Genomic DNA, 25,237 nt, shown 5'->3' on the forward strand with positions numbered 1-25,237 from the left:
AATAGTTAGAATAAATTTATTTTCACATGTAACATGATAATATAAACATACAAACAAAGTAATAACAATTCAAATAGACGTCAAAACGGTAAATGAAGATGAGAGACCTAATGACCGGAAGCTGAAAATTATCAATAACAATTGATGGATGATTCGGTTTCGAAGTTTGTTCTGTCAATATACCGTTGCATTTGCATCATGAGTTAACTTCTACATACAAATACCTACGATAGTAAACCAAGAATTTTCTCGTATGACTTTTAACTTCAAAGCAAAAATGTCATATTTCTACCGCAAGGGATATGTGTGACCTTCTGGTAAGGTTGAAACAAGTTTTATAGATGAAGCATTGTTTTGTCGACAAAGCAACCATGCAAACATGGCATTCTAGATCCTGACATTGTCGAATTTCCATCAAAGGGGATTTGTGTCAGCTTCTATAGAACTGGAACAGCTAGGTGTATCATGTTTGAACAGTTTTCTGTTTTTGTTATTGAAAAAAAAAACTTTTTACATTTTAACCTACTTAAACAGTTCCTGGACCACCACAAGCTTTGATATTTGCAATGTTTAATGGAGGATCATACATTTTAGTATTGTTATTACACTGGTCGACCACTCCATCTGGAAGAGTGCAGGTGCACTTCTCGGGATTCCATTGCTGCTTTTCTGGGCATGGTCTCAGATGCAATGCAGGGTGTTCACATTGATAAAATTTATCGCAGCGATATGGGTGCTGGAAATAGTATCCCTTTTCTTCTTTGGTGCAAGAATTAGAGCATTCTGTAAATAGTACATAATTATTTAGTGAGATATAAATTATTGCCTCCATTAAAAAAAAAACCTATTCATTTGTCTGGTACATATGCATAAAATATTCAAAATCTAAATAAACTACTATAAATGTAACACAAGCATGTATTAATTTATGGATCTAAATTCATAAATATATATTTATGGTAGGGGTTAGGTTTCATGAATTTTAATCGAAACTATTTATCCCGGTAAAAGAAACTCAAAAATAGGTCTGACAAATTTTGGACACGTTTCTAAATTTACAGCGACGAACATAGTTAACTTTATGGAATATAGAGTTGGTCTTACCTTGATTGAACAACTATTACACAAGTCACAAGTAGTTAACTAAACAATTATCGAGGATATTTTACCTTGCTATCATTGCGTTGTATTTTGACCTACATTTGATCGAAAGTTTTAATCACCTTGTAAAATAACAAATAAATTACTCAAAGATTCATTGAAGATGATTTAATCAAAGGAAAACCAACCCTAAAGTGAGCAACATCACTTGAGTTTGGTATTGAATTCTCCATAGTATATACTTACGTTTCCCTTTACATAATGACATTGTTTTTGTCAAGTTTTTTATAAGGTTAATGTCATCTGTCAAAGGTTTGCATAATACTTTATAGTTTTCAGAAAACAGGGATTTTAATACAGCCACCTCTTTCGTCCTTTTCGATACACGAGATTCACAGTTATTTTCTTCATTTAGTACAGGATAGGTGAGATTTCCATCATGTATAAAAATAGCAAGCGACGTCTCTGAACACATATTGGTTATTTCACAATTGATATAGATGTAGTCTTGTGTTTCGTATGATGACAATTGAATTGTGGGATCTGTAAATTAAAAACATGAATCAATGACTAGCAAGTATATAAGATGGGCAAATTCCTAATATCTGATTAAACATCAAATTGTAAAATCTCTTTTTACATATACCCATTTTACCATAAAATTTTAAGTTAAACATATGAATCTTTGTAACGTCCAAATATTTTACTACTGAATAGTGAATAAACTAATCTATTTTTCCTATGATGTAGCACAGAGGCAATAGTGATACAAGTGACAAAAAAAAAAATACTAAAATGTCTAATTACGCTATCCTAATTAAAGAGTCTATTTTAAATCTAGATGGACAACACTATACTCTGTACACAGTATAGATAAAGGGTAAGATAATTTAATGTTTCCAAATTCTAACTGATTATAAAATGATACTTACTCAACGCTTTTATATCAAATGTGCACGTAAAGTTTTGACTATCTTCGTAATGAAATGTAACTGTATAATCTCCCACATCATGACATGTCATATTCAGTTTTCCAATCAGACTGGTTCCCGTGGAATTGTTGTAATCGACAAACCATCCACCATGAACAGAGTTAAATATGTTGTCGGAAAAGTAAACACTAGCCTGTTGCTTAGTCGTGAATTTATAGAATTCTGACGATATATGTTTGATTGTAATACTGTTAAGTTTTTCCTTTTTAAATGAACCTGAGCAAGTTGATGCAGGGGCATAGCACGCGGGTTTGCCAATGTTACCACTTTCCTTGCAACCTAAAGGAAAAAAGTATAAATTCATTTATAAAATATGTAGGCAAAATGTTTGATGTCTGAACTCAGAAGAAAAATTCAAAGACATTAACAACGTTAAAAGAGAAAACAGGCGATTCACATAAACAATGTTGACACAGATTGAAATATGATAACACATAAAAATGAGTATAAGAAAAACAAGACAGCACATACAAATACTCAAGCACGTGAAAGATGCAATCCCACAAAAAAGCTGCAGTGACATGAAGTGATCCGGAAAAAGAAAGCATGCCCTGTTCCGCCAGCGATACTAGTTGCATTCACAGTGTGTAATATCAACGTTTGGTTGGTAGGCTCTAGGGCAATGTTTGAAACACGTCATAACGTACTAAAACCTAATTCAACTGCCATAAGAGAGGTGTGCATCTAAATTTCTGAACGAATTTATCGTTACTTTTCACTTACTGAGAGGAGCAGTATCGGGTTGTTGTATTGGTGCGTCTTCTAGCAAGTAACATGAAAGAAACAATATCTAATTATAATAACAAGCTTAGACATAACAAAATTAAGGTTTTCTTCGATGTGTCTCAAAGATTATTTAGGTGTGTAATTTAAAAAGAGTCATCTTTGTTATTGCTTGAACGGGGGTATACAAAACTGCTTAGAATGATATTTTATTTCCTGCACTCGTCTGACACGCAGACCGAGGTGATATGTTTAGTACAAATGACAGTTAAGTTTTTTTTTGTTTTTTTTTAACAAATTTGAATGCCCAAATTGAGATATTATTTTATTTCCATACTACAATATACATAGTAATTCATTGCTAACATTTTTTTGTGTAAAACAAGCATCATGCATTTTTAGTAGTCCTCTTTTTTTTATCTTAAACCCAAGCATATAAGCCTAGCATTGAGCTGACAATTTTCATCTCAGTTGGGTTGTTGTCATTTTAACATACCCACCATATCCATTCTCTTTATAATTATGTTTAAAGTAATATCCTGTTAAGTATAAGAGTAAAAAATACCAAATAAATACCAGGGGGGAATATAATCTTTCGAGTGAGTAGAATATAAGTAATAACACCAGCAAGGCAGAGACAGACAAAGACAACTACCGCCTTTTTCTTCATATTGCACCCCTAAAATGAAGATAACAACTAAATTACTATAACACAGTTAAGAAACAGAAAATCACATACAGGAAAAGTAAAGGGGTTAGCGATCAAAAAAAACTCAAGTAAAACTGTTAAAGTTAAATCAGATTTTTGAATACCTTTTTCAAAATTCCCGTTGGTCCATGCTCCCAGTTTTTAGTGGAGTTCGGTTTGTTAATTTTCTTTTTTCTATGGCTCTATTTTTTTGTGAATTTGTGATCTTTGTTGAGTGTGCCTATTTTCTTAATCTAAGCGTTATCATTGGATTATGTTCTATTTTTTATTTCCGTTTTTTTTCGGACATATTTACATCCAGAAAACTATATCAACACACAAAAAAACCCTCCTCAATTTATTCACCTATGTAGTAAGAATGAATTCACCGCATATAAACAAGTTTTGTTACGTGGACACAATTTCTCTGTAAACTTCAAGCAACTTTTTTGTTTTTGGAACACTCTGTGTTTATTCTGTAGTATGGATTTATTTTGGTTGTAATGTCGCACAGTGTTTAGACTATTGCATGATTCCTTAAGTATATATTTAGACTCTTGATGTCGATTTGCATTTCCCAGAGTATGTTTTTACCTGTGATATCGAATAATGAATCATAAAGTTTTCATCTATTTTGAGTTATTCTCCGTAGAATCTGTTTCTGTAAATTCATATTCATTTGCGCTTTACAAATGATTTACTTTAGTTTTTAATTAACGGTAGATTTGTCGATTCATAGCATTTTATATTAGTGCACTTTATATGCATCACGTGCTTTATCGTCTAAAATATAACATGGCCTGTAAATTTACACATGCTCGACAGCCATGGTAATAATCTCATCTCATAATATAATGATTCGAGGATAAAAACCCGAGGATCTTAATTATATTGATTGTCGTCTTGTGATACCTTTTTATCCTTTAAACCGAGATCTACGGGCAGAGCCTGTAAAAGAACATAAAAAATTGAAAATTAGAATTCATAGTTGAAATTATCTAATTGAAAAAAATAAAATTAATATTTATTCAAATGTGCACAGAGGTTTTTTTTAATCATTATTTTGTTTTGTACAGTTACCAAATGTTGAAACTTATAAAACGTGCTTGGATCTTTTGGATGATAAAAAATTTACAAAACTGAGAAATACTTAAATAACAATTAACTTTTCGTTTATCTTAAAGAAGTTTAAAATGCTAACATTTTCTTTGTGTATTGAAAAAAAAATTGGAAAATATTCTGAAATAGATATAAACAGATGGTTAAAATGTTTGAAAGTCACAGCACATACAGATACTTTTTACAATACAGAAGGGTTTTTAAATCTTACATGAGGAGTATTTGGTTGTTGCCTCGGAAAAATGTGTTCGATATTAACATTTTTCCTTGTATCCAGACAGGCTGGTTTCTAAAATATGAATATAAAGATCTCAATGAAAGTTAACAAAACCATCATTAGTTAAAATTCAATACGTTACTAATAAAAAAACCTAAGTGTATTTAATTTCTAATTTAATTTCAAACCAACAATTTTTTTTAAATGTACAACATGTATTGGTAATCAAATTGGGAACCTAAAATTGTGTACTAAATCAAAATAAGTATTTCAATGGCTTCGACAAATAATTACCTATTAAATTTATTGAAAGTGTTCCCATGTTTTCCCTTAAAACCAGAAGACCGTATCTTCATTATTGTGGTATTGTTGGAAATATTACGACGTCAAATCAATACAAAATTATGTTCAAACGCATGGACACATTTCAGTAACAATCATTTGACATCGTTTACTAAGGATATTTTTTCCGGACTGATATTATGACGTCATGGGTGCATGATAACACATCTGAATAGATGATTGTTTTCTATAAACTTATTCAAGACAAAGACACGAAATCCATACACCAAAAATATCTTTCTGCAAAGATCCATTTTAAATGGACTAAAAAATAATATATCAAATGTCTAAGTACCAGTCTATATAAAATTCAGACACTACCAATGGTAAAGTGATTCATGGTGTAGAAAACCCACTGAAACAAACAATATCTTTGTCTATATATCCTATACATTCACATATCAATAATCGTACCTGAATTCAGATCGGCACTCTTTAGAAAATCATACATTTACCTCCCAATAAAATCAACCAAATCAAACCAAACAAAAGCAAAAACTCTTGCAAAGTGACAATTTTATCTCAAAAGCCCAACCCCCAAATGGAAAACTAAGACTGGTTATGTGATCTATAACAGTTTCTTATCAAGAAATAAAACTGAATTGTGTGGGTTTTGACATGCATGAATCATCTCCAGTCTGATTTTCATAAAGACTGCTGCTTAAAACTATATCGTTTTGTCATTCTATGTATGAACTGGAAATCACCGGAGCCCATCCCTCGAAATTTCTGAACACCCAGCGTCTGTAATGAAAGTATATTGACGCATATTGAAAGTTAACTATTTATAATTATAATATATTTTGTTTTGTTTGGTAAACGTAAATAAAACAAGAAAACAAATTCTAACCTGATAAGCATTAAATTGGTCTGTAAGAAAAAGTCGATTCTGAAGACTTGTAAAGTTTGGACTAACCTAAATAATGTGACAAAAGAAACAACAGATTTATAGGACAATGTTCCATCAAATTACTGAAATCTCAACAATTGCATTGAATTATTCGCGCAATCAAATTAACACAGGTACATTTAGGCAAATATACCAGACAGAATTCCAGTATTGGAAGTCAGGATAAATTTTGGGTTAACATGCATTTGTCGAACTTACCGCCAACATATTCTGACTTTTACTCCTAAACCACATTATATACTTTGATGAAACTTTGAAAAATTGTTAAAATGTGCCAGAAGGAAGAAAATCATAATCAGACCATGACATGATTTCCAAAACCTATAGGACTGCATCATATTCGAACCAAACTCTATTCTATATCTCTCACTCTGCTACACTCGCTTTACAAAACAGGTCTTGACACTCCTGTTTATGACAATACCTCATCATTATACAGAATTGTTGCCATCATTTTGGACATTGGTTTCCACAGTCTTTTTAAAACAGTTTGTGTGAAAAGTCAACATGAAGAAAGACGATCATTCTTCCACTACCGTTTGTCAACAGAGGTATAGATGCAATTAATTTGGCTAACATTCTCCATCACAAAAACGTTACCAACAAAATTCCCCCATATTTGAAAGACAAATCAATATCGATTATTTTATATTCCTGTACTTCACCCAATGCATCAAAATTTTTTCAATTATAAAAGGCTATTGCAAACCTCAAGATTGAGGACTTCAAGGCTAAACCACCTGACTGTTCTTACAAAAATCCTTCATTCAAATATGGTCCTTGCGGTCACGTCATTTCGGGAGAATTAACCATCATCGAAAACGAATCTCTGCGTAATATCCTTTCTACAGGACCCAAGTACCATGATCCACGCGTTCCATAAATTGGAATGATAATTTGTAAGTTCTTATGGATGCCGTGGAGGAATACGCAAGAAAATGGATAAAACGAGAACAAGAAGACATTGATTCTTTGTCAGAGTGTTTAAAGGTCATGAGGTCTCTAATTTTGAAACGATTGAATGTTTTAAGTAGATCAATGAGTGCCAATGCTACATCAATTTTCAAATACCCCGATGTAGCAAAAACATGGTCTACTATACATGGCAAATATGTCGTCGTACCAGCAGACAAAGCCCAAAACGACATTGTTTTTGTCTGTAAAACGTTTTACATTCAATGTTTATTATCAGAGGTAGACGTAGAAAATAATAGCATTGATAAGACCTACACTGCTATACTTTATGTTCTTTGTTGTGTATGTTTGTTTTCATGTCCCTGGATTACCTTCTTTTGATTACCGCTAGAATCTTGGTTGCCTTGATTACTCTTACACAAAGGATTTGAGATGTTCAAACTTCTAACTACCATTCATCCTACTGGGTCAATGAATTTTGAAAAAAATGTTTGTAGTAGGGTTTGTAAAGTAGATATAAAAATGAAAGAAATACACTTTTGGCGGACGCATGAAAGAGGATATAAAATTCTCCTTAAAGACTTGAAGGAATTGAATGACTTAATATAGAAATGTATACAACATATTCTGGGGTGCATTAGCGATGAGAGTAATTGTTCGAATCCCGCAAAGTAATGAAAATCAAACTCGTTGGTGGAACATGATTACAGTCTGATGAAGCGGGGATTTTCTAGTTGTGAGCTTGCCCAAGGTTGCCTAGGTAAACCATAACTATATTTATTGATCATTTGAGCCAAAGTGTGTGATGGGGTTTCCTCTTAATTAACAGTAACAGTGGTTCCTTTTTTTCAGTTGTCGGACATAATATCGAATATTCTGTTTTTTGTTTGTTTTTGGATTTAGTATGGACAATCGAGAAATACCCAAATTTGATCTATGAGTTCTGTTAACCATGAAGTCAAACGACTAAGAAAAAGTAAAAAAAAATATGGTCAATTTCTCAAGTTCCTTTTTACAATTGTCGGAAACAGTAATTAAAAATAAACGACACACACACACTCAACTCAACTCAATCAATATTAACACACTCTCACAGTCACGCGCTCGCCCACAAATATATAACAATATCAATATCAACATCCATCTCAAACATTTTCAATACATTTCCATACCATGTCAATACCAACCTACCTACCTACCTACCTACCTACCTACCTACAAACCATCTAACACTCTTTTTCCATTTATACCACTCTCACCTCAGTCTCATCTATTCACTTACTAGTAACCTTTTCACACATAATCCATCATCAACACAAACTTATACCACGCATGCATTTTCATTCAAATGTTGCCAGTCTAATTCATTTTAAGAACACAAGTTGGCAGAATGATCATTGCATGCATTGTAGGGACTGGTCCTTCTTTCTTTACATTATAGACGGGGGATAGCGCGAACGCAGTCCCCCACACTAAAAAATTGCGTACCTGAGGTGCCCACATTTGGGGCAATCGCAGGCTTCAGCCTAACCGGAGTCCAATAGAAAGGCCTCGACCTGGGGGAACCGCCTTTGTGATCACGGCATCCCCTGTACCAGGTAAGTATGTTGAAGCACTGTATCGCAGGGCGACTATTTTCAACGCATTTGTAGTTTTCTGGCGGTGGAATCAAGGAAAGTGGAAGTGCCGAAAAGTGTGAACAGTGTTTAACATATGGTAATACTGACACGTGTACATGCAGTTCTCAACTGTCATATATGGGTATAAAAAGACAAAACTGAATTACGGACGCATATTGTAGGAAAAATTAACAAATTAAGCGTACTATTTACAGAAAAAAAGCAATTTAAGTAAATTATAAGTAACAAAAATAACCACATGTCAATCGGTTGGGAGTTGTGGCGTGCTCCTGTGATCCAGCTACTTGGAGACCTGAGTTGGCGGACGGTGTGAGGGCAGGAGTCCTGGTGGCAGGTGATCTATGTTGAGCGGGCGTCCGCACTAAGATCGGTATCAATATGGGCACACCGAGGGAGCTCAGTGTGACCAGGTTGTGTAAGGAGGGACGTACAGGCCCAGGGCGGAAACGCAGCAGTCAAAAGTCCACTTGTCGATCAGTAGTGGGATCGCGCCTGTGAATAGACGCTTGTCAACAGCCTGTCCAATATAACTGGACTCGACTCTTCTTTCCCATACAAATCAATTAATACAAATCGTATCTCATCTGAGGAACCTGCAAGACGTCTCATATTTCAGAACATTTCCTTCCCAAAATTTTCGCGATTCACACACACACACACACACACAACAACAACAACAACAAGGGAACGCCGGCATATTTTAAAAGAATATGATATGTTATTAAGATTCATTACATTAATTCTCAACCTTGTAAACGTACCAATGTATTCCGATGAGAATCTACGTTGACAAATGAACCGCTGTCATTGCTGTCTCCGATATTTGTCGCGGTAGTTGATTGTTCCTGCGTATTCTCCGATCCACCTTTTTGTCCCAAGAACGTCCGATTTGTAATCTGTTAAATGTGATAAATGTAAGATAATTAAGTTAGATAGCCCATTGTTGGTTTGTAAAAAAATAAACTCCAAGTGATCGTCTTAGGGAATACAAAAAGTTTTAAAATGAGTAAAGAATGTTTTTCAACCCTGTTATTACTTAAGGAAACTGAAATTAACAATGTATATTGCTCCTTACTTGGTTAATGTAACTGTTTTTTGCCAAGTAAGTGTTTATGTTTACCTGGTGAGGGGCCAATGGAAAATCCAATGGTCTTTGATCCTACAATAGAATGCACAATAGACAGATCAGTTTAAAACGCTTGAATGGGGAGCAGTTAAACACATTAAAGAAACATTTAAAAGTTAATGTTGCTATCATTATAGTAATTATTGAAACGTGATTTTATTATGTGATGCTTTCAATAAATTTTCCTATAAATAAATAATGTGGTAGACATACCACTTACACAATACGAAACACAATAATAACATTACGTGATTCTTTGCTATTAGCAATAAAAATTATAATTTTCCAATAAAACAATTAATCCTCACACAAAAATAAATACAGAAAAGTATTACAATAATAACTTTAGCTTCATGATAAGACAATTTGAATTTTAAACACATAGCTTATATAAAAATCATAAACAATTTTCAGGTGAATCCCCTTTTTTGTCGCAAAACTTTTTGTTAATTTCATGCAAAATATGGGCAAAAATTAGCCAAAAAATATCGGTTTACCAATAGCTCTGTTTAGACACCATGAATCACTATACCATAGGCAGAGTCAGCATTTTATATGGACTGGTACTTAACAGGTACTAAAATTTGTTTAAAATTGATATGTAGATATTTCAGATGTTTGGTTTACACAGGTATCGGTTTACCAATAGTTCGGTTTAGACAGGTTTTACGTATAGGATATTTTGTTAATTTTTAAAGAAAGTCCATACATGTTGTTATGCTCAAGTATTGAAAAAGGACGTACCGTTGTTAGATTTGGTTGAATCTCTGTAGGCATAGGTCCACTCTAAATGGAAAAAAGAACAGATTGTTACTCATGTAGACCGAAAAGGCAACATTTGTTCGTTGAGGTTTTCTACAACATGAATCACCTCTACAAAATCAGTGTCCGGTACTTAAATACATTTTATTAGAAAGTTCCATATCAAAATCGATTGGTTATTGCAAAGATAACATGCCAAAGGTTAACTTCATCAACTAAAATAATGCTATTATTGTTCGAATTAACCCCATAATTCTAAATTGCATACCTCATGCTAAAACATTTAATTTTATTCTTTTAATACTTTTTTGAGTAACATGCATGTTGATACTAATACTATGATACACATTTGTACACAAGGATGCTCCGTATTTCAGCTGGAATGTTATGTTATGAAAGTATGTTTATGTATTAAGCGAATACGTTGCTCCTCATTGTAGTTTATCCTTATTAAATATTAATGCTTTTACATTGCTCCTTGGCATTGAATGAATTGATGAATGCCCCGTCTGTTACCTATATCACAAGTCAGTGTAATGCGAGGTAATGTGCTTGAAAGAGTAATCAAGGGAACCAAGATTCTAGCGGAAATCAATCAAACGAATGTAATCTAGGGACAAAGACGATACATGGAAATCAGACAAACACAACAAATAACATAAAGGAAATAAAATAATACATACAAGGTAACAAAAAATAAAGTAAATCGTACTCTACTAAAAACTGGGAGCGTGGACCTAGTGCACCGGTAGGGTAAGCGTCCTCTGCTTTTCAAGTAGCAGTCGCCGAGTTGCTCATAAAGAGTCAAGTTCGGGGTAGACGAAAGAGGAAAGGACACGTTGACCACGTTTTCATGGTGTAGATGGATACACCGTAAGAATCAACGAGTTCATGACGACCATAAAAATTCTGTAGTCAAACAATGTCAAACAAAAATAGTACATAATTAATACGTACATTTAAAACAGAAGGATCAGTGCTGCCTTGATTGTCCTCTATATGAATGCCACTCGGTGAAGGATATTTGTGATTCTAAATAAAGTAAATAAAATAAAATAAAATAAAATAAAAATTACTTTATAAAAGTTAAAACACGCGCATTTAATAAAAATGTTTATTATAAATTAGTGGTTTGACTAATGCTTTTCAAATAGTAATCAAGGGAACCGAGATACTAGCGGAAAGAAAAGACAAAACTAACTTTAATTATCAGTATCGATCGTAAACTATATTTTGCGTGCGATAAACAAGGATTATCGGCCGCTAAGTATAGTTTCCACGCTATATACTCAGTTAATCGAATTTTTGTAACTGTCGTGTGCCATTTAAGAACCATCTCCTAAAAGACGTAACATTTGTCAACATTTGTCTTCAACGCCACGAGAAAAGATTTGTTCACAGTTTTTTATTGTTTTTGTTTTAATCTGGATATGACATCAAATGATCAAACTGACGGATATTTCACTCTTTAGGCACACCTGGTCCATAATCCAAATTTTAAGAAGACAATTCACAATTATTTTACCATAAGAAATCAACACGATTTCACGAAAAATCACAAAATACAATAACTGTACTCTAAAATGCACGTTCTTGCATGGGTATTTGATTCAACTTTTTTATTTAACCAGTATTTATCATACATACTATAATGTGTGCATATGGATCACTGTCATTGGAATAAAAACTCTTTCCACTATCAGTACTTGCGCCACTTTCCGTGCTTGAACTTAATGTAGGTGATATTTCTTTTCCATTGTATGGTTCTGACTCAGTACTACTATTTCTTCCTCGTATTGTCGACATTTCTATTACAAGCAGAATTCCTTAGTCGTTTAAAGATCTGAAATATTGCAACAGATACATTTGTAACGCGTTTACAGAGATAGGTGTGTTTTCTTATAGATTATAACATGACATTGTTCATATAATTTGTTTTTAATCCAATTTTACTGATCAGTAATGAAATAATAAGGGAGCCAGATGTCACAATGCCTGACGGAAACCATGGTAACATCAAATGTGTTGGAAATCTGTCAATGTGAAGTTAATTCTATGGGTCTTTTAACACCAAACTTCAGACAAAACGCCCACATCGGAAAAAAAACGACACGAACAACCTAAAACACGCAAAAACAATCAGAGTCAATATCATTGTAGAAAATTTGACGTTCTTCTTGCGAAACGTCAACAGCCTCTTGGATCCCATGAAATTCGTGCAAATCTCTTTTCACTGCCTGTTAATATTCTTAAAAACCTTCGTAATGTGACACTTGACACAGGAGGCATAGATACTTTTTCATCAAAGGATAGATTGACGAGTACAATTTGTGATGTGGCATCTTTCGGACATTTCAAACCTGTCAGATCGAGGCCCTTTTATGACAACAATATAACATTTCTGTACATTCCATTTGCAAATAAAGGTTTTGATTCGATTAACATCAGCAACATGAGAAATATGTTGTTTTAGTATGTAAAGCGCATTACTACGAATGCTTAGTAAAAGAGATCGGCATGTGAGATAATACCGATAATGCTACATACAAACGCAGTACGTTCAACAAGGATACAATCCTAGCTAACCACATGTCCTTTATGGCCTCATTGAATAATTCTTCAAGCGAGAAGACTGAGGACTTACTTTATTTGTATTGGATTCCGATACTACATAAATGTAGAAAGCCATACAAGCAAAGATACATAGCAGGTTCAACAGAAGAGCTGTCTGTACGTATAACCAAAATTTTGTCCACAAATAAGGAAGGGCAACAAAAAGACTGTGAAACTGTTTACTCGCGTAGTAGTATTAGTCATATGTGGATTCAGAAAAACGTGAAAGATCTTTAGGATAATCTTAAATCTCATACCTTCGCTGACGTTGACTCTACTAAGATCCTTGACTTTTCAATATCATATACAACATTGTCGCACGATAAATTCAAAACCTGTCTAAATGAATAATCCCCAAAGCATTTAACTGTAAGAATGGTAATTCTCACAAATTTGTTGTTTCAGGTTTCGATTCTACATATTTTACCACTACAATACAAAAAGACAAATTAAAAATGCTACAATGAGCAACAAGTGATCAATATGCTATAGTTTCTCTTCGAAAACATATTTGTCACTTTTGGAGGGACAACTTTTTAAAACAAGTATCGGCATTCCGATGGGCACTTATTGTGCCCCTCTCCAAGCCGTTCTGTTTCTTTATTCTTTTGAATCGGAGTTCCTGCAAAATCTTGCAAAAGACAAAACATTTAGAGGCTAAATCCTTTTATTTCACGTACCGATGTATTGACGATGTTCTCTCGACTTATAATCCAAAATTTTGAGAATGGCCTCCGTTTTCTTTTATACAAGAACTAGAAATTAAAGAGACTACTGACACAGCTTCCTCCGCGTCATTTTTAGACTTTTCTCAGTTGTTAAGGTATGTCCCAGCTAGTAGCGATAATTCTGACTTCTTAAGACGCTATATAGCTACCGTTGTCTACGAGACAGGCTTTAGGACCAGAAAAATAAGAAAATACGTATCATACGTGACGAAAAAAGTTTATTCCCGATATCCATATCTTATTGAAATATATTCTGTTCAAATTATAGATAATAGATTTTCATCAAGTCTACATATTAATTTTCTTTAGTTTTTACTTATAGTATATTATATATTATCATAATTTAATTTTGAACTTGACGTACGTTCCACAAAAAATTCAAGACTTTTTGAAAATCGTGGCTAGGGTTTACGTAATATTTATTGTATTTAATTCTTTTTATTTTCACTAATTTATTGTTAATATCTTCTGTTCTGTTTTGACTAATGGTTATACCGATTTTGACCGGTGGTAATTTGATGCTGCACGTTTGTGTATATACCGGAACTAATGAACTGTAATTGAAGTTGCAGGTTAAGCGCAATAAAAAACTGGAATAACCCATCTTTAATTTTAAAATGCCAGTACCAAGTGAGGACCATTGCAGTGGTTTTACAACTTTCCGGCTTTTACCATTTTGTTATACGGACTATCCCTTTCGACTACTGCCGAAATTTATCAGTTCCCTAATTCTGTTTTTTCCTTTCAGAATTTCAGATAAGATTTGTCCAAAACAAGTACTGTAAAACAGGTCTAATTAAAATTAAATAACCGAAAACCTGTATTTTGGCCCTGTGTAAACAAAACATATGTTTAATCAGAAGGAATACAGTTCATTTAGTTTATAGAGGTTGCACTGTATGCAATAATTGCGGTAGGGGGAACATACGAATTGTAAAGTATTTTCAAGGTGTGTACGTGATATCAATGTGACGTCAAATACAAGGTGATCTTTTAATGTTACTAGGAAGTGAAACTGGATACATTTATTTAAATTTGAATATCAGTTACTGTATTTTTCCACAAATAAAAGGACTGAAGAGGTTATCAAAGTTATTCAGATAATAAATCATGTCTTTAAATTCAATACTGTATTAAAAATTTAAATATCTAGTGAAGTAAAATAAAGCTTACATGCAGGATTACACAAATGACAATGCAATTTTATCATATAATGTAAGAACTATCATACGTCTTATATTACGAAGTCATTAAGGCCGACCTTCGCAATAATCACATGTACATTTATTTGTTGATACAGGGAAACCTGTCTTTTACTAAACACATTTTGGACAACAGGCCTTTAAATTTGGTGTTTTGAATTATGTCGATATGGTAGAATTTTCAATATGCGGACTTAAGTGAGCATGTTAAAACCTTTGTATTACAATAGATGGTCTAAACATAATTTCGACCAAGAATAAGCTGAAGAGAATATGTTTTTACCATGAAATCTTCAGAAAACTAAAAACCAAGTTCTCGTGTTAAAACTTGCCTAGAATAAGTTTTGTTCTTTTCTTTGTAAGGAAATGAAATAGAAGGATACAACTTGAGTCGGTGAATATAACATTTACGTGAAGACGAAAATGTTAATATAGATATACGTATTAAGTACAGGAACTATTAACAATATTTCGAGTCATTTTCTTATCTCACAAATGGATCACGATACAAATTAGCAATTTTCGATTAGTGATAGTGTTAATCAATGAATTTTACAATCTGTGATTTTTTTTCTTGATATATGAACAGAAGCATTTCTTTCTATCAAATTCTGGTTAAGGGTCGATTTCTAAATGGGTTGATATATGTTTCAATGTAATTAATATTCAAATTTGTTAACTAACAATTCGACAAAAGTTTAATCTACTGATGTATTTGTCAATAACATCATATCAAAATGAACTGAATGTTTGTTACAGTCATGAGTTCTGAATCGCAATCATGTTCTGATCAGACATGTACATGTTAAAGAACAAAATATGTATACTTGTATAAAGAAAAAAACTCCAACTGGTAACAGGAAGTGATACGTGTTTGCCTTTACAGAAATAAAAAAAACTGCTTCTTGGCTATGTATACTTAATCTCTCTAAGTTGATACAATATCAACACTTTTCAAAGTAGAAAACATGTCGAATAATCAATAAATGTTTTTGTTTGTGCTTTTCAATAAACATTCTTCGTGATTGAGAAATCTAAAATGGTTATATCTGCATGTTTAAGAGAAATTCCCATTTAATACTGAGCAACATCTTCGATTGAAGGGGTTTGTTAATAAAATTAAAATCTAAAAAACAGTTCTTATAAATTATACTCTTTTAAAAGCTACCAAAATATTCTTAAAAGTTTCGTGAGTTGTGAGTTACTTAACGTAACCGAACATTCGTTATAGTTATCACTAACCTTTCCATATATAACAAAAAGAAACTCTACCTATTTGTGAATATTGAAACAATCTTTCTGTAATCGTAGAGAATTGAGCATGACGGTATGTATTGTATTGTACTCCAAGTTTTCATTTAGTCAGAATTTCACTATCCAAAATAAATCAATTACATTGTAAAAACAATGAATATATACATAAAAGATAACTAAATACAAAGAAAGCAATTAAATACCAATCTATTGTATGTATTGTAAAACTCATGATTTAGTCCTGGCATTGTAACAGTGTATGGTCCTTTGGGGTACATGCAATTAACGTCAATAATGGAACAAAGCTCACTTGGGCTGTAGTGTGTAGTCGTGTAAAAATAGATGTTAGACATTTGACTTTAAGAAGAGTACAATTATTTTTATGATTTATTTAAAAGAGGACGCTTGTTAGTGTTTATATAACATTTTTGTCAATCGATAGAGATAGTCAAATTAAAAAAAACATACAGCTGTGTAAGCACAACGGATTCTCTGTATAATAGACTAACATTGCAGTATTTTATTTTCGTTATATCAACGATCTTTGTTAATTATTTCTCTACAAATTTCATATCCTTATGCACAAGCAGACATCTTACAGTCTATTGTAACTTCTGCAAAACACTTAAGATGTATCATAAATGAGATATTGTTTAAAAAATTCAGCGAAGCAAAATTGAAATATTGTTGAGACCGAAAAATTCTAAATTAGTATTTATCAATACAAAAATACTAATTATATATAAAAAAATTGCAAAGCATTAAACAGACTTTGTATATATTTGTTTAAATGAATCTTTCTCACTTATTGTTAATGAAATTAGTAGATATTAAAACATACTCTTAAAAACTACAACTACAGATCTGTCTTACCGCGATTTTGAGCTATCTTGAAGACCATCGGAAGCAATCCAGCAGGTTATTTCATTGTCACAAATAAAGTAGAAACAAGTGCATCGAAATTTATAAATAAGTTTAGGAAAATAACTTTCAAACAGTTGAAACTTAAAAAAGCCTCTACAAATTTATTGTGGTGCTATACATAATTGAAGAGGTTTAATATAATTTCATGGAAATCCCAGTTAGTTCTACCATAATAAACACTATCACTAATATGAGAACGAAGGAAGTCTACGATGACAAAAATATTGCGCAAGTCAGCAAGTACAATCAAAAGCAAAAATTATGCAGTATTTAAATTGAGATTAATACGAAAACAAACATACAAAGATAGTCACTATATTCAAATGACATTTAAAACAACTTCTCACGTGATTTGTAATGCATCTCTTAGTTCAAATTTCATATGAACACGTGATAAGATGACCCAAAACTACCCGAATGCTTAACACAATTCCCTTTAAACATATTCAATTAATTCAAAACTTTAGAGTCATAAAGGTTTAAATAATCAAAATCTGAAAATAAGTTTAATGTTAAACAGAGCATTAGTATGTTCTCATAGACAAACCTTTTATTGAAATTCGGTGCATAATGATTTTAGGCCTAGCTATGTCTACACTTAGTCGATATTTTACTAGTCAATAATTATATAAACAAACAAATTTAAAAAGTTTCTTTTCAATTTTGCCTGGTACTTAGAAAGATTTAAATTTCCAATTCTATAGAATTATTATGAATTCTTAGTAAAGCATTAATTTGGTCTTTCACTTTTCAACTATATTTGAAAAACGATTTTCATTAGTGGTTAAGTATAGAAATGTTGGTCTGGAAAGTCCCGAATAATTCCTTCAAAGACATTACGTAAACATATTAAAAACAGAAGTAAAAGAATAAAAATTCAAAACACTGACTTAGCACTCTTTTTGTACTTAGTATTACATTTGAAAGTAACAATCATACATATCTTATAAAGTCTTGTTTAAAAGAATAATCAAGGGAACAAAGGTTATAGTGGTAATCAAAAGAATGTAATCAAGGGGCAAAGACCAGGCATGGAAAACAGACATACACAACAAAGAACAAAAAGTAACTAAAATGATATATACAAAGTAACAAAAGCAAATGAACAACTCGGACTCCACTTAAAACTGGGAGTATGGACCACGCGCACCGGTAGAGTAAAGTTAGACGTATAAATAAACAGGTTTCTATCGAGACGAACATCACTGACGGACAGTATTCACGTAAATACTTCTGCAGTTCACACTTAGACACTACCATTAAATGCAAGACATAGGTAGAATAAAATATAATTATATATTCCCTAACATAACCCTAATATTACAGTATTTGATAAAAACAGTTTAGGACAATCAAACACAACTAGTTTTTGCAATTTTACAACAAAAACAATTTTATTTAACGCGATGTGGAAATTTTGATCTATTGTGTCGCTGGGAATGCCTTTACCACTACTGTATACGTAATAATGAAACAGTAGCTGGACCAATTCAAAATTTAAAACAAATGTCTCATGTAAATGTAAATGAAATATAATGCATGTATTTACTTCTGTATCACATCGACCAATTTATTGTTATTTAAAAGAAGGAAAGTGTTCTTAAATTCAGTGATGTTTGTTTATCATTACAAAAAGTAATTATATACAATATATACAGTAAATCCAGTCTATGCCCAGTGATCTATATGCAGTGAGATGTACAAAAAGTACCCTTTGGATCCTTTTGACACTTATTAAAGTTTTCTAATCAGCACAGATAAAAAAATGTAAACAGTAATGGTCCATTTAAAAGGCTGAATTGGTTGTGAGGGGATTGGGATTTCTAGAATTTCTGATGTCCCGCAATATCAGTTTAATAGAATCATTAACCTGTGTGCAACTGAACTTTTAACAGAAAGAGTCAATTTTTTTCCACTAATACAACATTTTTTTTAATTCTTTTTTAAACGTTTTGTTTTAGCCAAAGGGTTCGGAAAGAAGTTACCACCAGCAAAAGGACCGCTATTTATATACACAAAGCATTGACCTTTCACACTTGGGATATTTGATTTAGTTTAAGTAGGATTTAAATATTTCATGTTTGCTTTATACGACATATATTTAAAAATATCAAATTGAAGAATTTAAACAGTAAAGAATTAAATAGGAATATAAGATAGGAAAATATCAATTATAAATTGTTGAAAGGAATTAACCTCATTTGTGATTGTTGAACAGATTAACGCAGAACCTTTTTTAAACACCATTAAAGGGCAATCTAACCGCGATTAAAATCAACATAACAAAACCAAAAACATCCCAGCATATTATTTCATTTCCACAAATCAACAAAGTTAAAAACATAAAAAAAATCAATTAGTTTATTGCGATAAATAACTGTTTGAAACTGATCAGAACTTTACATGTGCTAACAATCACTTCTAATCTATCTTCGATTCTGTCAGGATTCGCTGTCATAGAACAGTTCTAAACTGCCGGAAACTGTTCTGACTCGCGACACACATTGTCAGCATCTGTCAGGGCTTAGGAAAAGCTCTGTCATAATCTGTCTTGGGTCCTGACACTCTCCTGTCAGGAACAGGTCTAGGTAGAACATTTACTGTGACGTGGATTATAAGAGTTCCTGACAGATCATGACAGATTTTGACAGTCACTAGCTATAAAATTCTCTGACTGAATTACATACAGTGCATGTATGTGATTCAGAAAAAAGAGTAGCACCCGAATAACGATTCGTAGGACGGGAAGGGTGCCGTGCTATGTTTGGAATTGTTTTTTTTTAATATTTAACAAGACGTTTATTTACGGCAAGCAGTACCAACAAAAATATATTGGTACAGTCCTTGGTAGCTTTACCTGCCTTCCCAGGTGATAAGCATCTAACAATATAGAATTTTAACTAAAATTTATATGTCGCAGTCACAAACATGATATGGAGTACTTATATTGACAATTTTAAATATTTTATACAAAAAATAGACCCTAATGAAGTTAAAAGTGTTCACATTTATACATTTTGCCAGAATATGACGGATATTAATAAAGAAATTTGACTGATATATATGATATGTTTTTAGTCACCCACATGATAGTTATATGGTAAAATGCAACATTTGGTCAATAATTTTACATCCTAATGGAAATTAAATGCGTTCGCAAACATACATTTTGCAAGAATATGTCAATTTTAATAATTTTTATTGAAATATATGCACAGCAGTAACCAGTATGATATTAATATTTACAGTTTTTGCATTTTATACAGTAAATTTAGGCCCTTTGAAACTGAAAGACATTTTGCAAGAATATAACATTTTTAAAGAATTGTGACTCAAATTAATGTGTTGCAGCCACTCATTTGACAGTTACGGAAAAACCTAGCATTTTGTCCATAGTTTTAGACCCTTTTGACATTTTCAAATTTTGACCGACATATATGTGCTACAGTAATCCATATGATAGTTAAATTGAAAAAGTAAGCATTTAAGTAAAACATTTTAGATCCTTATGGAAATTAATTGTGATCATACATAAGCATTTTAATGGAAATATGTGTGTCACAGTTACCAGTAAGATTTTTATATTGACAACTTTTATATTTTATACAATAATTTTATGGAAATCAAAAGTGCTTGCACTCATACATTTTTCAAGAATATGACATTTTAAAAGAATTTTGACTTTATATGTCGCAGTAACCCACGTGATAGTTGTATGAAAAAATTAAGCATTTTAGTCCATAATTTTAGATCCTTATGGCAGTTAAAAGTTGGAGAAATATGTCAACTTTTAGAATTTTGACTTAAATACGGTGTAATAGTGACTAATATGAAAATAATATTTACAATGCCTACATTGATTTAAGACTATTAGGTAAATAAAAAGTGCTCACACTCATATTGTTTGTTAAAAATGGCATTTTAAAGAATTTTGACCAAAATATACAAGTAGCAGTCACCAATTTGATGCTGCTAAAAATGTCAATATCATCATTTTATAGACCCTAATGTAATTTAAAAGTACTTTCACTCAAAAATTACTTTATTAATCATAAACTTCGTGAAAAGTATCAAACATCTCAAAGTTATCGGTTACCGTTGATACACTTAGAGCGGACGCTTAGACCTGTAATTAAATAAATAAAATTTAATTACAGGTCCATGGCAGAATGTAAAAAAATTTACATGTACATGTAAATAATGATAAATTGTGAACAATGAGTGACTGGGCCATGAGTGCCGAATGTTGAAAAATGAACCACGATCGAGTAATTGTTGGTTGATGATCACGATGAGCTTTATATAATTTGAAATTTTAATCACTCAATGAAAATTTTGAAATCAAGATCTTTTTCTGCTCAGATTTGTTAATTTTCATTACATTGTACATCACATAGTTACCATTATTAATCGCGGAATTCCAGTTCTAAATTACGTCACGCAGAATAGATAGATCTAGTGTCAGGAACTGTCCAGGCGTATGCCAGTTTTGAACGCTTTTCATTTTTTGTGTCATAACCCAAGAGAGTTTCTGCCAGGATCTATCAGGGAATAGGGCAAAATGTGTCCTGACCCAGGACAACCTCTGTGAGACTCTGTCAGGATCTGTGAGGATTTCTGTTCTATCTGCTGTCGCTTTCCCGACAGATTCTGACAGAACTCAATAGAGGTTAAAAGTGATCGCAGCTGTAGTATAAAAAGATAAACAACATGCAGTTTTATATTTGTTTAATCTAGTTTATCAAAAAATCAGTACGCCACAATAATACAACGGTATTCGTTTTCCTTCTCTCGATATATCTAATTTCTTAGAACCTCTATAATTAGCTTTTTATCATTTCAACAACAAAATGTGGACCAAATGACCCGTAGTTAATTACCTTAACACCTAATGCTGTATCTATTAAATGGTTAGTTAAGCTTTTTTCATTCTATTTTGTTTTAGTAGTTAAAACATTTCATCAAAAAACAAATGAAAACCTGATAAAATTTTACTTACAAATAGATGTTTACTTGCAGCTTGTACACAGCCATTTATACTACAAATATACAAATGTGATAATGTCTACAGAATTTACATAGTTTTCATTGCATAAGACTGTCAATGGGAATTTCCAATTACACTGAACAAATTAATTGTGTTTAAAAATACATTATAATAATAGTTACCAGGCTATAATCGACTAAGCATTTTAATTTTGCTCGACTTTTAAATTCTTTTAAAAATATTGATTTTGAATGTTTAAAGATACACAATATGTGTTTTTAACTGCTACCATTTATTCAACCATGACTAATCAAGTGGACATTTGATTCAAGTCTTAACCAAAATAATATTACCAATGGGCAAAAACTAGACAAGGCAAATAGACATACACAAAAAACATGAAATAAATACAATAGCACTTACAAAAAGAAAAAAAAAACAAATAAAAAAACAAGTACAAGCAAGAGCAAAAGCAAACAAAAAATAAAAACAAAAACAAACACAAACACAAAACAAAAGTAAATGTTCGAGTCCGAATCCTGCTTAGGGACCGACCAAAACTTTGCTTTGCAAATTTGACAGTTCTAACATCGTTGGGAATTTTTAGGCACTTCTATGCTTACATTACCTTCCCTGTATCAATTTGATCCAATGAAGCAGTGTAGCGAAAAGAGTCGTCACATTCTGAGACGTTGTATAATATTGATTTGTTGTGACAAGTATCATTAATTTGATTTTTTTTGCATTATTTAAACACAGAATCATTCTCTCGAATATTGATTAAACAAAATAAGTAGCTACTTATACAAGGAGATGTGTAATGAACGGAAATACTTAGTAGGTCATTTGATAAATTCCTGTCAGGAACGGTAATATCAAAACTATTAAGATTTATACAACTATGATTTTTTTATTTAATACAGCAATAATACTAACGATGTATAAATATTAATGAAACATAACGTACCAAAGTCAAAATACTAAACTGCGATTTTTAAATGATCCGCCCCTGAATACTCAACATTGAAAAGTAGCAGACACGTTTCATATTCTTCTGTGTTTTTTTTTCAAACCTTTGTTAATCCCACAGCTTATCAAGTGATATAGGATCAATTGTACATAATGTTAATCTATTGTCAATACGAATGTATGCATTTTTGTCAGAAACATGATACGAGCTAAGATTTACATGAGGCGGTTAGGCATTATTAAAAACACTACTCGAACTATTTTGTCGGAGCTTACCGGCTATATGAATTGCAGCCAAGCGCGGAGAAGGCAGATCGATGACTAAGTCAAAAGTACAAGAATGATAAATGGATACCTATTTATAGAATTAACATGATTTGCAAACAATTTTATGTCTAGAAATAATGTTTATTCAATAGCCGATATTTTCAGAATTTACTTGGAAACTGTAAGGATATTGCTATAAGATACCGAATTTGAAAACAAATTCTTTGTCATTGTGAAGAGACTTTTATTGTCCCTAGTCTGAATGACCAAGTGGGCTAGGGTGCTGGAATCATTGCAAGCTGTATTGACATAGGTGTCACAGTGGTACGAGTTGGAGTTCGAGTACTGCTTTGCAAATTTGAATTCTAACTTCGTTGAGAAATTACGTATATCAAGTAATACAAAACTCTAATTATTAAGTTTAACCGAACAAAAGTCTCCTTTTCTTCCGATTATATATTTGATTAAACTGTTCATGACTTAGTTTATACGTTTTAATCCACCACATTTTTTAATCTGTAGACCGTCTATAGGAGGTTCATACATTTTAGTCTTGTAATTACACTTGTTGGTTGCTCCTGTCGTATGTATGCATGTGCAGTTTTGAGGACTCCATTGCTGATATTCTAAACATGGTCTCAAATGTAACGCAGGGTGTTCACATTGGTAATATCTATTGCAAAATACCGGATGCTGGAAATAGTATCTCTTATGGTGTTCTTTGCATGAAGTTGTGAACATACTACAAAATTATAACGTAACAATGTAAAACTAAAATACATATGAATATTTATTTCTAAGAACCGATGTATTCAATTGATAAATTTCATTAAATAAAACTTATCATCAGATAATTTTAAATTTGCCAAGTAAAAACTGTCAAAATGACTTGTTTTGTTTATCTATGAATCTTTGCTCGTTTTTCAAATATCGTGTTATGGCAAACAGTTGAAAATAGTCTATTAAGTTAAAATATGTTGATGCAATTGTAGTTATATTTTGTATTCGATAAAATGTAGTTTTGTATTTTAATGTTCAAATTTTATAAAGGTAATTCCAATGTACTTTTAAATGATTGCACGAGTACTTACGAATCCCTCTACACAAAGGAGTTGTTCTAGTAAGGTTTTCTGTAAGATCAGTGTCATCCGTTATAGGCTTGCATATTACCTCATGGTCAACAGTAATTGCTAATGATTTAAGTATAGACACCTACTTTGACATTGAAGTTCCGTTTGTATTGGTATTTCCCTCATACACTAGGGATAAGTTAAAATCGCCATTGTTTGTAAGGATAAACAACTATCCTTTAAAACATGTATCACTCATCTCACAAGTGACGTTGAATAAGTCTTAGGTTTCGTTTATAAACAACTTTACTTTTGTGTCTGTAAAATACAGTTGTAAATGTACTCGTTTGTATCGTAGATGAAAAATGTATATCTAATTATATCAAGAACCGCCAAGCCGTTAGTAGAGCATACACTGACCAAGTTGTTCGGTGAGGTATCCCAGATCCTGGGCTACGATACCATCAAAGACCGACTGATCTACGTACAGAACCCCAGTGAGGGGCGGTCGTGAGATCCCCGAAAGGGTATCCAAGACCTCAAATCTCTCATAATAATGTAATATACTCGATAAAATATGTTTTGGTAAAGCACAGAAATGTATTTTCATCATTATAAAATCTCCGGTTTTTGTGTTACAGTTGATATATTGATATAATAGTTGTTAATATTGCACCATGATGTTCAA

At 32.1% G+C, this 25,237-nt stretch overlaps 1 protein-coding gene and 2 non-coding genes across 5 annotated transcripts; 1 reads left to right on the plus strand and 2 right to left on the minus strand.

The window, feature by feature from the left end:
- LOC148626425 (uncharacterized) lies at positions 1–24,747 on the minus strand. Of its 3 annotated transcripts, XM_088570400.1 has the most exons (15): positions 24,571–24,745; positions 22,256–24,221; positions 12,183–12,378; positions 11,493–11,567; positions 10,518–10,559; positions 9,768–9,806; positions 9,409–9,543; positions 6,033–6,098; positions 4,835–4,912; positions 4,417–4,452; positions 3,393–3,495; positions 2,817–2,855; positions 2,034–2,372; positions 1,348–1,644; positions 1–783 (listed from the first exon to the last, which is right to left on the minus strand). In XM_088570400.1, the coding sequence occupies exons 3-15, from the start codon at positions 12,339–12,341 to the stop codon at positions 527–529; spliced, it is 1,665 nt and encodes a 554-aa protein (XP_088426526.1). In that variant the 5' UTR covers positions 12,342–12,378; positions 22,256–24,221; positions 24,571–24,745; the 3' UTR covers positions 1–526. The 3 variants fall into 3 exon arrangements, with proteins under 3 accessions (XP_088426526.1, XP_088426528.1, XP_088426527.1); XM_088570402.1 differs by lacking the exon at positions 6,033–6,098 and having other exon boundaries at positions 24,571–24,747; XM_088570401.1 differs by lacking the exons at positions 22,256–24,221; positions 24,571–24,745 and adding an exon at positions 17,206–17,519.
- On the minus strand, positions 8,450–8,613 carry LOC148626426 (U1 spliceosomal RNA). Its single transcript, XR_015920425.1, has one exon. It is a non-coding gene; the product is annotated as a U1 spliceosomal RNA (small nuclear RNA).
- Positions 8,896–9,193, plus strand: LOC148626427 (signal recognition particle RNA). Its single transcript, XR_015920496.1, has one exon.
- Positions 24,748–25,237: the final 490 nt, after the last annotated feature.

This window comes from Perna viridis, chromosome 2 (genome assembly GCF_037379345.1).
Source record: "Perna viridis isolate PV_CMFRI_1.1 ecotype Kerala chromosome 2, ASM3737934v1, whole genome shotgun sequence".
NCBI lineage: Eukaryota > Metazoa > Mollusca > Bivalvia > Mytilida > Mytilidae > Perna > Perna viridis.

Bases quoted from the DNA above. Each gene is read 5' to 3' on its own strand.
- LOC148626425 (XM_088570400.1), bottom strand. From the start codon at position 12,341: ATGTCGACAATACGAGGAAGAAATAGTAGTACTGAGTCAGAACCATAC. The intron at 3,496-4,416 runs GTATCACAAGAC...TCTTCATTTTAG, and splicing joins TCGGTTTAAAGGATAAAAAG to GGGTGCAATATGAAGAAAAA. The intron at 2,373-2,816 runs GTAAGTGAAAAG...TTTTTCCTTTAG, and splicing joins ACCCGATACTGCTCCTCTCA to GTTGCAAGGAAAGTGGTAAC.